The following is a 14,545-nucleotide window of genomic DNA, read 5'->3' as shown; positions in this document are numbered from 1 at the left end:
ATGATACCCGGAATAAGCGTCCAAAAAGGACAAGCGCTCACACCCCGCAGTCGAGTCGACTATTTGGTCGATGCGGGGGAGAGGAAAGTGATCTTTCGGGCAGGCCCGATTGATATGCTTGAAGTCAATGCACATGCGAAGTGAATCGTCCTTCTTGGGGACCATGACAACATTGGCTAGCCACTCGGAGTGGTAAATCTCTCGGATAAACTCAGCTGCTAGGAGCCGAGCCACTTCTTCACCGATTGCTTTTCTCTTCTGTACGGCGGACCGTCGAAGATGTTCTTTGACTGGTTTCACTTTTTGGTCGACTCGCAAACGGTGCTCAGCCAGCCCCCTGGGAACACCCGGCATGTCAGAAGGTTTCCATGCAAAGATGTCCCAGTTCTCACGGAAGAACTGGATGAGCGCTTCTTCCTATTTGGAGTCGAGTGTTGCCGAAATGTGAGTCGGAGCAGCATTGGGATCAGTCTGGAAATCCACGACTTCAAACGTCAACTTTTCTTTGCGGTAATTCTTGGAATCACCGAAAACCACATCGAGGGCGATCTGGCCGAGTGACTCAGCCTTCTTGCCAGGAATAACTCCATGGAAACTCATATTGCTTTCACTGAGTCTGGACATCGGAATGCCCATTCCTTTCAAGGTCTCCGCATACAGTATATTCAGTCCACTGCCACCATCCATCAGAACCTTAGTCAACCGAGTGCCTTCGACGACTGGGTCGACCACCAATGCTTGCCTCCCAGGGGTGGCTATGTGTGTTGGGTGATCAGACTGGTCGAATGTAATGGCAGTCTGAGACCACTTCAAATAACTGGGCGTCGCCGGAGCGACCATGTTCACTTCTCTGTTGATGATTTTCAGTCGACTTTTGCTCTCAACATCAGCAAAAATCATCAGAGTGGAATTGACGTGGGGGTAACCATCATCGTCCTCTTCTTTATCCTCAACTTTGTCCGATTCTTTCTCCTTCTCTTTGGGTTCTTTCTCTCGGAACTGCTGGATTAGGAGCCGACACTGTCGAGTGGTATGTTTCGGGTAAATGAGATTACCCTCCTCATCTTTTTTGGTGTGAATGTGGCATGGTAAATCCAACACATCATTTCCATCTTGATCTTTTACTTTCTTGGGGTTCCATGGTCCTTTGGGCTTCCCCTTGAACTTTCCTTGAGTCACGGCTAAGGCTTCTCCGGGAGCAGCTGGCTCGGCTTTGCGCTTTTGCTTCAGACTGGAGTTCCCTCCCCCGGTTTCGTGGGCGACTATTTTGTGCTTGCCACTCCGGAGCCGATCCTCCTCTTCACCATTAGCATACTTGGTGGCAATTTCCATCATTCGACTCAGAGACATATCTCCGGTCCGACCGAACTTCAGATTCAATTCTCGATACTTGACACCTTCCTTGAAGGCACAAACTGCTTGGTGATCAGACACATTCTCCACCGTGTGGTGCAACGTGATCCATCTCTGGATATAATCCCTCAAAGTTTCATTCGGCTTCTGCACACAAGATTGTAGCTCTGTTAGCCCTGCTGGCCGTTTGCATGTACCTTCAAATGTTCTGACAAACACTCGGGCAAGCTCTTCCCAGCTATAAATACTGCCAGGTGCTAACTGATTCAACCACGCTCTGGCCGAGCCCTCCAACATCAGAGGAAGGTGCTCCATGGCCACTTCATCATTGCCACCACCAATTTGCACAGCTATTCGGTAGTCCTCAAGCCAAGTGTCAGGCTTGGACTCACCAGTGAATTTGCTGACTCCAGTCGCCAACCTGAAGTTGGGAGGAATCACTGCTGCTCTGATGGCTCTGCTGAAACACTCGGGACCTGAAACATGCACTCTGTTGCCGGTCGGGTAATCTCTATCATGGCCATCTCTGTGTGCCCTGTTCCTGTCAACCGGACCTTGAACGAGAATGGATCTCACGTCAAAGCCCGGCTCCCGGGGGTCGATTGGAATCCTTCGCCCTCCACTGTGAGGGCGTCTGTCATCGTGTTGCCGAGGCGCGTACGACCCACTCCTTGGGGGAGGTGTGGGCGCTCGACGACGATCATACTGCTCACGGTTTCTGTACTGATCCTGTCGATCTCCACGTCCCTCACGTCTTGGAGGCGATCTTGGGCTGTGAGCCGACTGAACTGTGTCTGCCATTACAGATCTACTATGAATCCTATTCCGAGACTATGACACTGCTGTGTTCTGCTCCCCCGCCGCCCGGAGCAAAGCCCGGATCTGCATCAAACCCCTACCAGCTTCCGACTGGGAAGGCTGAATCGACTCTGCTATTCGGGCCGCAGCTGTGAGATTCTGGATCGGAGTTCGATATACCTGGGTGGGAGGCGGAAAAATTTGTCGTCTACTGGACTCAGGAACCCGCTGCCGAGCACGCTCGTCGGGTGCGTGCTGGAGGTTCTCCAGTTGAGTGCGCTCAGCCAAGTTGGCCAAGCGCGCCTCTTCCAAGGCCCGGGCCTCGGGGGTTTCTCCAACGATAGGAGTGTGAAGTGCATCCATGTTACGGCGGCGAAGCTCTTCCCTCTGCTGCGAAGAGAGGGGCTCGGGGCGGTACTCCTTGTGGACGCGCGACGGATCGCCTCCGCCATCACCACCGTCGTCGCGGGGAAAGCCAGGGGGACTGTGCGGTCCGTTGACCATCAGGACTTCCGCCATGGGGTCACTGCTGTCGCACTCGGATGTAGTCTCGACGGAGCCAGTCGACAGGTCGAACAGGCCGTAGAGAGTTTCGTCGGGCTCGATTGCCGCGACTTGGGAGGTGGCCGACTGGCGAGCCACCGCGTGCCTCACCCACCGCTGGAGCCTCGACCGACCGGAACGCTTGCGCCGGCGGGCAGCAGGGAGTGAAGACGCCACAGGAGCCGACCGATACTGGGTCGACGGCTGCCGCAGGAGCACGCGGCGGACGCACGCGCGGAAGTGCGTTGCCCCGCGGACGGGGAGCGCCTCGACGTCGAGTGGAGCCTCTTGGAGCCAAGCGGAGTCGTCGGCAACGAACACGAGCGTGCCGAGACGGATCTCGCGACCCTCGGCCAACCCTCCGCCTGAAACCATGCTGATGGGAATCGGAAAAATCGCAACTTCTCCAATAAGTCGCTAAGACACCTGCCCCATGGTGGGCGCCAGCTGTCGTGGTTCTAAGTCTGACAGTAGAATGGGGGGTAGGTATGTAGAGGCAAGATCTTAGCTATGGAGAAGTTGTACGCACGAGTTTTACGAGTTCAGGCCCTTCTCGGAGGAAGTAACAGCCCTACGTCTCGGTGCCCGGAGGCGGTCGACTGGATTATATGCGTGTGTGTTACAGGGGGTGCGAACCCTTGTCACTGAGGAGGGGGGTGGCCTATATAGAGTTCGCCAGACCCCTCCGGCCCTCAATTACACAGGGTTTAAGGTACATTAAGACAGGGCGTTACTGGTAACGCTAGTAATAAAGTGACATAATGACCATTAAAGCTATGACGTAATGACGGACTGTTGCAGTATGGGTGGCTTTAGACCTTCTGGCGGTCGAGTGACAGTCTCCATGGTCGAGTGACTTCAAGTCTTCCGAGTGGAACGCTTCATGGTCGAGTGGATGATGATTCTTCTTCGAATGCTTCTGGTTTTAGGGTGATGGCCTTGGGGAGGGTATCTTGGACAGGCCCATGACCCTACCCTAGGTACATAGCTTCATCAGGGGGCACCTCTAGACACAACAATTGATCCCTTGGATCTCTTAGCCGTGTGCGGTGCCCCCCTCCACCATAGTCCACCTCGATAATATCGTAGCGGTGCTTAGGCGAAGCCCTGCGTCGGTAGAACATCATCATCGTCACCACGCCGTCGTGCTGACGGAACACTCCCTCAAAGCTCGGCTGGATCGGAGTTCGAGGGACGTCATCGAGCTGAACGTGTGCTGAACTCGGAGGTGCCGTACGTTCGGTACTTGATCGGTCGGATCGTGAAGACGTACGACTACATCAACCCCGTTGTGCTAACGCTTCCGCTTTCGGTCTACGAGGATGCGTGGACACACTCTCCCCTCTCGTTGCTATGCATCACCATGATCTTGCGTGTGCGTAAGAATTTTTTTGAAATTACTACGTTCCCCAACAAAACCTGCCGAGTGAGACACAACTAAGGGCACCAAATAATTATCCTTTATGAAAAAGATTGTTCACGACTAAAATCTGTAAAGTTACATGCAGCATTTCTAATTTGAGAATTGGTGCCGCTGTGTGTTTGTTAAAAAGCTTGAGTCACATATAAGTTTAAGGTGTGTACAACAACCAAGTACCCTCGCCAATATATTTCACGGTATAAACAGAGAAATCAACTGATTCAACCAAACAATTGCTACAGTGCCCAGCAAAAAAATGTAGCAATATGATGCTGTGAGAAGCACTAATCTGATAGGTTTATTCCATCTTTTTGTACCCTGTTCATTTCTGACTGTGGCAGTCGTAGACAACGTAACAGTAAACTCGAAGATGCACTCTCAGCCGTTGGATCTTCGTGCTCGGACTCCGTTACCTGATGACGGTGTGACGCTCTGAACCTCCGGCGACTCCCCCGCCGTCCGCCGCTCCGCGCCCGCTCGCCTTCTCCCCTGCCGGCATCGAACGCCTCCGGCAGTTCCCTCGCAGCCTCGACGCGCGGTCGCCACCTCCCGAGCCCGTGCGGCTTGGTGACAACGCCACCAGTGGGCGCAGCCTGCCCGCTGACGCCGCGGGAGCCTCGCCTAGGGTTTCTCCCTCCGATGCGCAGCCGCAGCTCGTTGGATTTGCTCTCTTCCACGGCCTCCTCCGCCTCGGGCCTTGGAATATCAAACCCCAGCAGCAACCCTCGCGTCGGTGGCGTGGAAGAAGACTAAGTAGTGATCCCCTGTATGAGGTAAGTCCTGCAGTTAGGCTCCCAATTTTCCATGCTAAATTGGATGAAATGCAGTTATCTACTCGGAATTCCATTCTTCCATGCTGCGTTGCCACATTCAAATTCAGTCATGAAGCATGTTGGCGCAACACGAAATTGCAATTCTGAATCAGTTTGTTCTATGAAGAAATGTGTAATCACTTTGTGTGGTTCAGGTTTGTCTATGTGGTCTGGGTCGACGCTACTTAATCTCAAGACTTCAGTGGTCGTCAATGGATTGGTTTGTCTTCAGTAATCATCCTATTTGTTTGACGTGTGCTCTGCAGGTTACAATCACGGTATGAGCCAGGACTAGTCTTACAGCATCTTTGTGTCGCTGTCAAAATAATTGTCACTTTTGCTCTTGGAATTTATATTTTGCTCACTGCAATTCTACTAGTAGTCACGCTCCATAACTCAGCCTGCACACGCTTTCTCTCACAAGTCTTTGTTTCATTCTTCTACTTTTCTTTACCCTTGCATCACGTTCAGGGTGAGATGACCTGTATCAAGTCAAGTCAACTTAGTCGAGCTTAACTTCGGGCCCATTCCTTCCTGCAGAAAAAATATCTTCAAATGACCTCCACGCACAAAGATCACCAAAGCTCCAGTCTAAAACACTCCGACTCCTTGGTTCCTCCACATCCTGTACACTCTGGTATCATGCCCTCAATGTTTACTCTGCTCTATATTTTACTCATCCTTTTTTCTGTCAGCACTACAATACTTGAAGCAGCACAAGCAAACAAGTCCGAGATTGATCGCCAAGCCCTCCTCTGCTTCAAGTCTGGCATCAGCTCTTATCCCCTTGGCATACTAGACTCATGGAGCGAGGACTCACTTAACTTTTGCGGCTGGAAAGGGGTCACTTGCGGCACAAAGTTTCCACCCCGGGTGGTCTCTCTTAACTTCAACTATGCTCGTCTCAGTGGGAAGTTATCTGGATGCCTGGGCAACTTGACATTTCTATCCAGGATGAACCTTGCCTATAATAATCTTTCGGGAACTATCCCTGAAGAGTGGGGTATGCTTCCAAACCTCCATACACTGAATCTTGCCGGCAGCTATCTTCAAGGTAACATCCCCATTTCCTTAGGCGCTAGCAATTCTCTTAGCTATGTAAATCTTGCAAACAACACCCTTACCGGTGGTATTCCTCTCCCATTGACCGATTGCTCCTCACTCAGCACACTTATACTGTCACGTAATAACCTCTCAGGAGAGATCCCTTCTACTTTGTTTGATAATTCATCTAAGCTTGCTGTGGTTGATCTCCAAAAGAATTCTTTCACTGGTCTCATCCCACGTTTCCATAAGGTCACAGCACTCAAATTTCTTTGCCTGACAGAGAACTTCCTCTCTGGAAGCATACCTCCTTCAATAGGAAATGTTTCTTCCCTCACTTCTATATTGCTCGGCCAAAATAAGCTATCAGGATTAATTCCAGAAACTATAGGTCACACTACAAAACTTCTTGAGCTTGACCTAAGTTTCAACAGTTTATCAGGTAATGTCCCGGTTTCCCTGTATAACATGTCATCACTCAAAAACTTTAGTGTTGGCAGCAATGGCCTTGTTGGACAGTTACCATCTTACATTGGTCACTCACTACCAACCCTCCAGTCCCTAATTATGGGAAGCAACAGGCTGGAGGGCTTGATCCCTACTTCACTAGCCAACATGTCAAATCTTCAAATGCTTGATCTTTCAGACAACTCGCTAAATGGCCCTGTTCCATCTCTTGGTTCTTTGGCAAACTTGAGTCAGTTAGTTTTGGGGAGCAACTTGCTAGAAGCACATGACTGGTCATTTCTTACATCTCTAGCAAATTGCACCCAGCTTACAAAGTTGTCCTTGGAAGGGAATGGTTTGAATGGCAGCTTACCTGCAGCAGTTGTTAATCTTTCCACGAGACTGCAAGATTTGTCGCTTGGGTCAAACAAAATTTCAGGCTCCATACCTGTTGAAATTAGCAATCTTGTTAATCTCACTTCTCTTAGGATGGAAAGTAATTTTCTTTCTGGAAGCATACCTTCTACCATTGGAAAGCTGCAAAACCTATATGTCCTAAATCTATCAAAGAACAAATTATCAGGTCAGATCCCTCCCTCAGTTGGTGACATTACTCAACTGGGCAAGCTTTATCTTGATGATAACAACTTGATTGGAAACATACCTGATAGTTTAGGTCAGTGCAAGGGACTTCTTGAACTAAACTTGTCTACTAACAGCCTTGATGGGTCAATACCAGTCAAACTTTTTGATCGCCCTCCACTTTCCTTGGGTGTGGACTTTTCGTACAACAAGCTCATAGGAGAAATACCATCAGAAGTTGGTAATTTGGCAAATCTTGCTCTTCTGAATGTTTCCAACAATATGTTGTTTGGAACGATTCCTGAAGCTCTTGGAAGCTGTCTTACTTTATTGTTCTTGCGCATGGAGAGAAACATGCTTGAAGGGCAAATTCCTCAAAGTTTCAGGAAGTTGCGGTCCATCCAGCAGATTAATCTAGCTCGAAATATTTTATCTGGTCCAGTGCCGGAATTCTTTGGCGACCTCACTTTGTTGGACAAGCTGGATCTATCATACAACAACTTTGAAGGGCCAATTCCCTCTGGTGGATGCTTTAGGAACTCGAGTATGGTAGTTTTGGATGGCAATAGGATGTTGTGTGCAAGAGTCTCCATGCTAGGGCTTCCAATTTGTGATGACACCCAAACAAAGAACCATGTGCCCTTGCTAAGAATAATAATGATAATTACACCGTTAATTGCTGGTGTGTTATTGTTATATTTGGTTGTCACTGTTTGGAAAAGAAGGGCGCAGCTTACATTTCCAAGGTGTAATAAGATTCCTGGTGTGTTATGTTTAGTTGCCAACCGGAAGAAAAGAGAAGCAGTTGCCAACCAGAAGATAAGAGAAGTGGTTGCATGTTCTAACCACAAGGAGACTCTGAAGAAGATATCATATGGTGACATTCTGAAAGCTACCAACTGGTTTTCTTCGGTCCATACTATCAGCTCAACCTGTACCGGATCAGTTTATGTCGGTAGGTTCAAGTCTGACAGGAGCCTAGTTGCTATCAAAGTATTCAACCTGAATGAGCCTGGTGGATATGGTAGTTACTTTACCGAGTGTGAGGTGCTACGAAGCACCCGCCACCGGAATATAATGCGGCCTATGACCCTATGCTCGACACTTGATTCAAAAAACCATGAGTTCAAAGCACTGGTCTTCAAGTTCATGGTTAATGGCAGCCTTGACAGATGGTTGCACTCTGAGCAGCACAATGTAATCCCAGGCAGAGTGCTAAGCTTTGGCAAGAGGATATGCATTGCAGCAGATGTCGCTTCTGCTCTGGATTATGTCCACAACCAACTGACGCCTCCTTTGATCCATTGTGATTTGAAGCCACACAATGTCCTTTTGGACGATGACATGACTGCACAGCTCAGTGACTTTGGCTCAGCAAAGTTTCTATTACCAGGCCAGGTTATTCGTAAAAGCCTGGTTGATGTCGGAGGGACTATTGGATACATAGCACCTGGTGAGTTTACTTTTCCAAATCTCCAATTAAATAGTTTATCTTGCACGTATGTGTATTGTTTCACCTGTACAGCGCATTTTCCCCCTTCATGTATGTATGCATGGTTTATTGAGTTTTTGAGTGCATTTTCAGAGTACGGGCTGGGCTGCAAGATCTCCGTGGGAGGCGATGTGTATAGTTTTGGCGTGCTTCTACTGGAGTTGCTTACTGGAAAACGACCAACCGATGATATGTTTGTCGATGGGCTCACCCTTCCCATTTTCTCTGAATCCATGTTCCCTGACCTAGTTGCGGAGATGCTAGATCCTCATATGGCGCATGAGGAGCATCAAGGGTGCGTAGAAGCATGGATGCAGAGATATGTTGTCCCATTGGTTCCTCTTGGGCTGTCATGTACCATGGAATCTCCGAAGGACAGACCTGGAATGAAAGATGTTTGTGCAAAACTTTCTGCTCTCAGAGACGACTTTCTGGAACGCCATCATGACGATTGACGAATATTTGAGCTCTGTTAGAGCATGCTAATTTGTTATCGTTAAGAATGTAATTTTGCATATCGTACCCAATCTACTGAAAGTGGCAAGTGCCCAATGTGATTTGCAGTGAGCAACAGTTGGCTACTGAAAGTGTGCAACTATCCTTTGCTGCGGGTTTGCTGACTATTTTCATTTGATCTTAAGGTGTATGTATGGCGAAATTCCTTAGTAGCATAAACTGTACTGTTTATATCAAGGTATTTTTCTGTCAAATCTTACATCTAGTTTAATAGCATAAATCCTTCTTTTTGGGTTAACTATTGGCTGGGTCTAGTTTTGGTCCATAAAGTCTGACATGAGACGTAGCTGACACTCAACTTTTGAAACCAGTCAGATTTGCCCCCTTATAAAATAAGTACAGTATAAAACACTAAAAATAGTGAAAACAATAGAAAATATGGAAAATGGAAATACACTTTGGAAAGGGAACGTCTTATTCTAGAAATCATGAAATAAGTATAAATAAATGGAGATAAAATATTTGAAGAATGGAAAAGAACAGGAAATGTAAAAGGGAAGTTGAGAAACGTTTAAGATGAATCATGCAACATGTATTTTTTCCATGAATGCTTAGAAGACGTTTATGAAGCATCAGGAAACATGCAACATATTTTTTTTTCCCATTCAGATTCAGTTGGTTATGAAGCATGTTGGTGTAACACGAAATTGCAATTCAGAACCAGTTTGCTCTCTGCAGAAATGTCTAATCACTTTGAGTGGTTCAGGTCTGTTTATGTGTTCTGTGTCGATGCCACCAAATCTGACAACTCCAGCATCAGTCAATGCCTTGGTGTCGCCTCTTGGTTTGCTCATCGTGTCTGTTTGATGTGTGCTCCGCAGGTTACTATCAGGTATGAGCCCGGACCAGTCTACTAAAAGTGCCAAGTGCCCAATATGATTTGCAGTGAGCAACGGTTGGCTACTGAAAGTGTCAACTATCCTTTGCTGCGGGTTTGCTGAATTATTCTTATTTTGATCTTGAGGTGTATGTATTGCGAAATTCCTGTACTTATTAATTTGTAAACTGTACCGTATATATCAAGTTGTTATTCTGTCAAATCTTACATCTAGTTTAACAACACAAATCCTTCTTTTTTAGTTAACTATTGACTGAATCTAGTTTTGGTCCCCGATGTCTGAAATCTCTATTCCTAATGGACGAGTTGGTAAATCGTCTCCGCGGTTTATTTTCGCTGGGTTTTTCGTCTCTCCTCCCACCACCCACTCCCACCCTGGTCCGCGGTTTATTTTCGCTGGGTTTTTTTCGTCTCTCCTCCCACCACCCCCTCCCATCCTGGTCCATCGGTTTTTTTTTCTCTCCACTCTTTATTACAATCAGAACTTTCCTAACGTATAACAAATCACGGATCTAACTTCCTTAATTATGCAAATCAATCGATTCCTTTTATTGGTTCAATTTGTCTTAGGAAACAAATAACAGATTTTCAGGAAATAAATAATACATTTTAATCTAACTTTCCTAACTTATCTAAATCAATCGATTTCTCTTATTAGTGAAATTTGTTTTAGGAAACAAATAACAGACACGTCACAACTTTCCTCTCAATAAATAGTTTCTTAACATTTGCAAACTTTCCTAATCAGACACGTCACAAACGGGCAGATACTGATATCACGTTACCAAACAATAAAACCCCATTTGCATAGAAATCAGTTCAAAAATCCTAACTTTCCTAAATTTTTACCTTTCCTTGATAACAACCAATATTTCCTATGTTTTCCATCTATTGAAGGAATTCACCCCTCCATCGATATTAGCATTTTTTTAACTGAGATCTCCGGGTTATGATTTTTTTTTTGCGATTCTTTCCAATTGTGACCTCTCCTTCCATTCCGGCTCCTTCTCGCATAAACACCTCCACCACAGCCAGGTGACACCGCCCCAGACCTCCTGCCTCTCCACACCTTCTCCGCCACCTCCTTCTCGTACTCCATTAACAATCTCTCCGCCACATTTGTCCACGGCGGTGTCGAGGGCATGGCGCAGCAGCGTACCAGCGGTAGAGCAGCGCATAGCAGCAGGAAGCAACACGCAGCAGGCGAGGCGAGCGGCCAGCGGTGGAGGGCAGAGATGCGGCTGGTGTGGCTGAGGGGGCGGCCGGCAGAAGATGGCCACGACTGGAGGCGGCGCGAGGCAGGGGCGCGACAGCGGGGCGAGTGAAGGGATAGGCGGCAGCAGACGGGGCGAGCGCAGCCAGCGAGAGTGTGGTGCGCGGCCAGGGTGTGTGTCGCGCGGGGCACAGTGGTGCGGTGGCTGCGGCGAGCGTGACGGCAGCGGCGGGCGCGACCGACGCGGTGTAGCACGGGCGTGGGCATGGAGAGGGAGTGGCCCCGCGGGCGCGGAAGAAGAGCGGCAGGCTCGGGCATGGGCGTGCATAGGAGCGGGCATGTGCCACGGGGTCAATCCGAGGAGCTCGGTGGCTACCCCTGCAATGGCCATGGTGGACGGCGGTTCTCGGCCACGGCGAAATACCTAACGAGAGCAAACGAGAGGGGAAACAGGGAAAAGGCAAGAGAAGATCATGGCGGTGTCAATGGCGCCCTAGGGGAAGACATGGGAGCTCGGGGCGGCGCGGATCGAACGGCAATGTCGCGGTAGCCCAAGGTTGAGGAAGACGGCAGCGACGTCGATGCGGGGGTGCTGTACTTGATCTCGTTGGCACAGACGAAGTAGCGAAGGCGTTCGGAGCTCCTCGACAAGCTCCTAGCCCGCAGGGAGGGCAGTGGCCATGTGGACGGGGTCGGTCATGGTGGCCGTGGCGTCTGACTTCGTCCAGATCGACGGGATCGAGCGAGCGAGGAGGAGAAGTGGATTTGGGAGGGGGCGTCGAGGAGGAGTGAGGCCATGGGGGCAGGGAAGGAAGGGTGTCACCCTTATCCATTCCCCTTCGATGCCAGCGAGGTGGTCGGGCGGGAGCCCGGCTCTGTAGCGACGCGGCTCGGGGAACAGGAGAAGACGACCGCGCGGGGACTGGACCGCTGAGCCGGTTCGGTGGCAAGGCCCGGGGGGCAGGGCGAATCCCCTTTTACATCGTCCTTTTGGTTTTTCAATGTATTCTAATCTGTTCCTCCTTTTTAACACCGTTTTCTATTTATTCTTATCAACTAAATGATCTCTACTTCTAATGTCTCAGTTGGTAGTCTCCGTTCCGGATTTATTTTCGTCCCACCTCCCGAGTGAGGGAGAGGGGGAGAGAGAGTGAGGAAGAGGGAGGGAGAGGGTGTGTGTGGGGGAATTTGATGGTAAAAAAGGTCGTCAATGTCACTTAATATGTATGAGAATATTAAATATAATATTAACATAATTGATATTGAACTTTTAAAGTTAATGTGGCCCCGTTGCAACGCACGGGCGTTCTTCTAGTGAGATGTAGTAGTTGACATGACACTCAACTTACCAGACCAGACAAATTTTTGGCCCCTTACAAAGAAAGCGGTAAAAATAGTGAACAAATTAGGAAGTATGGAAAAGGAAACAAGCTTTGGAAAGGGAACATTTATTCTAGAAATCATGAAATAAATAGAGATAAAATATTGGAAGAGAATGGAACACAACAGGAAATGAAAAAAAAGTTTAGAAACGTTTACGACAGATCATGGAACATGTTTTCTTTTTTATGAATACTTAAAAACATTTATGAAGCATCATGAGACATGACCATTTCTTTTCATGAATGCTCATAGAGATTTATGAAGTTCTAAGCAGAGATGACCAAAACGGGCCGGCCCGGCCTGGCACGGCCCAGCCCGTGCTAATCGTGCCTGGCACGGCCCGCCGTGGCACGTTTAATAGCCGGGCCGTGCCGTGCCGGCCCACATGCGCCGCTCCTCGGACCGCATGTTTAAACGGGCTAGCCCGTGGCACGTTTAGCACGTTGGACCGCATGTTTTTTCTGCCTATTAGACTGTAATTTAGATCATATATATAAATTTCTGTAAAAGAATAAAAAAATAATGAATGGGTCATGCTGTGCCGGCCCACATACCCAGCCTCTAGGCCCAGGCATGACCCAAGGCGTGCCGCGTGCCGGGCACGGCCTGTTTAGCCCATGCTGTGCTTGGCCAATGGCGGGCCGTGCCGGCGTGCTCATGGGCTGGCCTGATTGGCCCGGCCTGTTTGGCCAGCTATAGTTCTAAGCACGAATGATTATCATTTTTTTTCAGTGCTCCAAATCACCCCTGCACCAGAGAAAGCAACATGTTTTCTCTTCTAACTAAGCAAAAATCCATGTGAAGTTCGATGTCAACCGAGTCAATATGATGATTATTAGTTTGTTTTAATAAATCACTTTTTTGGTGTGGATTTTTGGGACATAGGTCTCAATTCAGCATTTTTTTAAATATAGTGAAAGATGTTAACAAAATATGAAACTTTTTGGCAGGAACCATAGTCTAGCATAATACTCACGCTTAAAGTTTCAAGACAAAATGAGTCATGTCGTATTTTGAGCGAAGAAAAAAACATAGCTGCAAAAACAATGAATAGCGGCTTTTATATAGTACTCCCTTCATTTTCAGAATGTAGTGCATATTTTGGTTTATAAAAGTCAAACGTGTCTACCTTTGACCAACTTGGAAAAATTATCAGCATCCATAATACAAAATTTGTATTATTTGATTCATCCTGAAGTGTAATTTTATATTATATTTATTTATTATTTAGATGCTTAGTCCAAACAAAAACGTGTTTGACTTCCAAAATTCAAAATATGCACTATATTGTGGAATGGGTGGAATATTGATTTTGTTGTATTTTGCTCAGAATAGGGCATTACTGATTTTGTTCTAAAGTTTTAAACATGAGTACTATGCTAAACCATGTATGCTGCCAAAATATTTCAAATATATTTGACTATTTAAAATAACAATTCCTTTTATTTCCTCTCCTAACCCTAGGCGGCTAGGACAAACTCTCACCTCCAGGCTTCACCGCTGAGCCAGTGGATTCGCCTCCCATCTGCCTGATGCTTCGGCGGCCAGTGGCGGGGAGCGGAATCTCGACACCTCCGCTCGGGTTAGTAGTTTAGGTTAGGTTTTTTTGTCCTCGCAGGCGCGGCGCTCGGACGGATGGCGACGCTTCTTTTTCGAGTTTGTCTTCCGGGCTTCGATTCTTTTGAGTTTGTCTGTCTATACGTAGTCGATGAAGCTCCGACATAGATTCCCGTCGTTTCCTTGGGACGGTGAGGTTAGGATTTATCCTCGCGCGCCGAGATTTGATGCCAGGTGTTTGAGATCTATGCAAGGGTTCAACGGCCACAACTACGGTTCTAAGACGCTGGTTCTTACAGGCACGTGCACGAAGACTTTCCGGTTGTTATTGACAAGGTCAAGCCGGATCCGGTAGGGAACTTGCGACAACGGCGCGTCGGCAGCTCGTTCTGACAGCAGCAATGGTCCTTGGATGGTCTCGAAATCTTAATGTAAGTTTTATTATGTTAAAGATGTTTTGTATTTCCGGTGAACTTTTATAATTTATCTGATGTTTTTTTAAAAGTGAGGATTGTAGCAAATATTATAATCTAGTATGATCGATTTT

At 47.7% G+C, this 14,545-nt stretch overlaps 1 protein-coding gene and 1 long non-coding RNA gene across 2 annotated transcripts; one reads left to right on the top strand and one right to left on the bottom strand.

Moving 5' to 3' along the window:
* Positions 1-4,275: 4,275 nt before the first annotated feature.
* Positions 4,276-5,124, bottom strand: LOC123496989 (uncharacterized). The gene is made up of 2 exons (XR_006669211.2): positions 4,950-5,124; positions 4,276-4,878 (listed from the first exon to the last, which is right to left on the bottom strand). It is a non-coding gene; the product is annotated as an uncharacterized lncRNA (long non-coding RNA).
* LOC109754307 (uncharacterized) lies at positions 4,629-9,198 on the top strand. The gene is made up of 4 exons (XM_020313213.4): positions 4,629-4,887; positions 5,082-5,204; positions 5,467-8,452; positions 8,585-9,198. Exons 2-4 carry the CDS (start codon positions 5,139-5,141, stop codon positions 8,944-8,946), a joined length of 3,414 nt encoding a protein of 1,137 aa, XP_020168802.1. The 5' UTR covers positions 4,629-4,887; positions 5,082-5,138; the 3' UTR covers positions 8,947-9,198.
* The last annotated feature ends 5,347 nt before the right edge of the window (positions 9,199-14,545 follow it).

This window comes from Aegilops tauschii, chromosome 2 (genome assembly GCF_002575655.3).
Source record: "Aegilops tauschii subsp. strangulata cultivar AL8/78 chromosome 2, Aet v6.0, whole genome shotgun sequence".
Classification (NCBI taxonomy): Eukaryota; Viridiplantae; Streptophyta; class Magnoliopsida; order Poales; family Poaceae; genus Aegilops; species Aegilops tauschii.
Note: the sequence above shows the minus strand (reverse complement) of the source record. Positions and strands in the feature narration are given on the sequence as shown.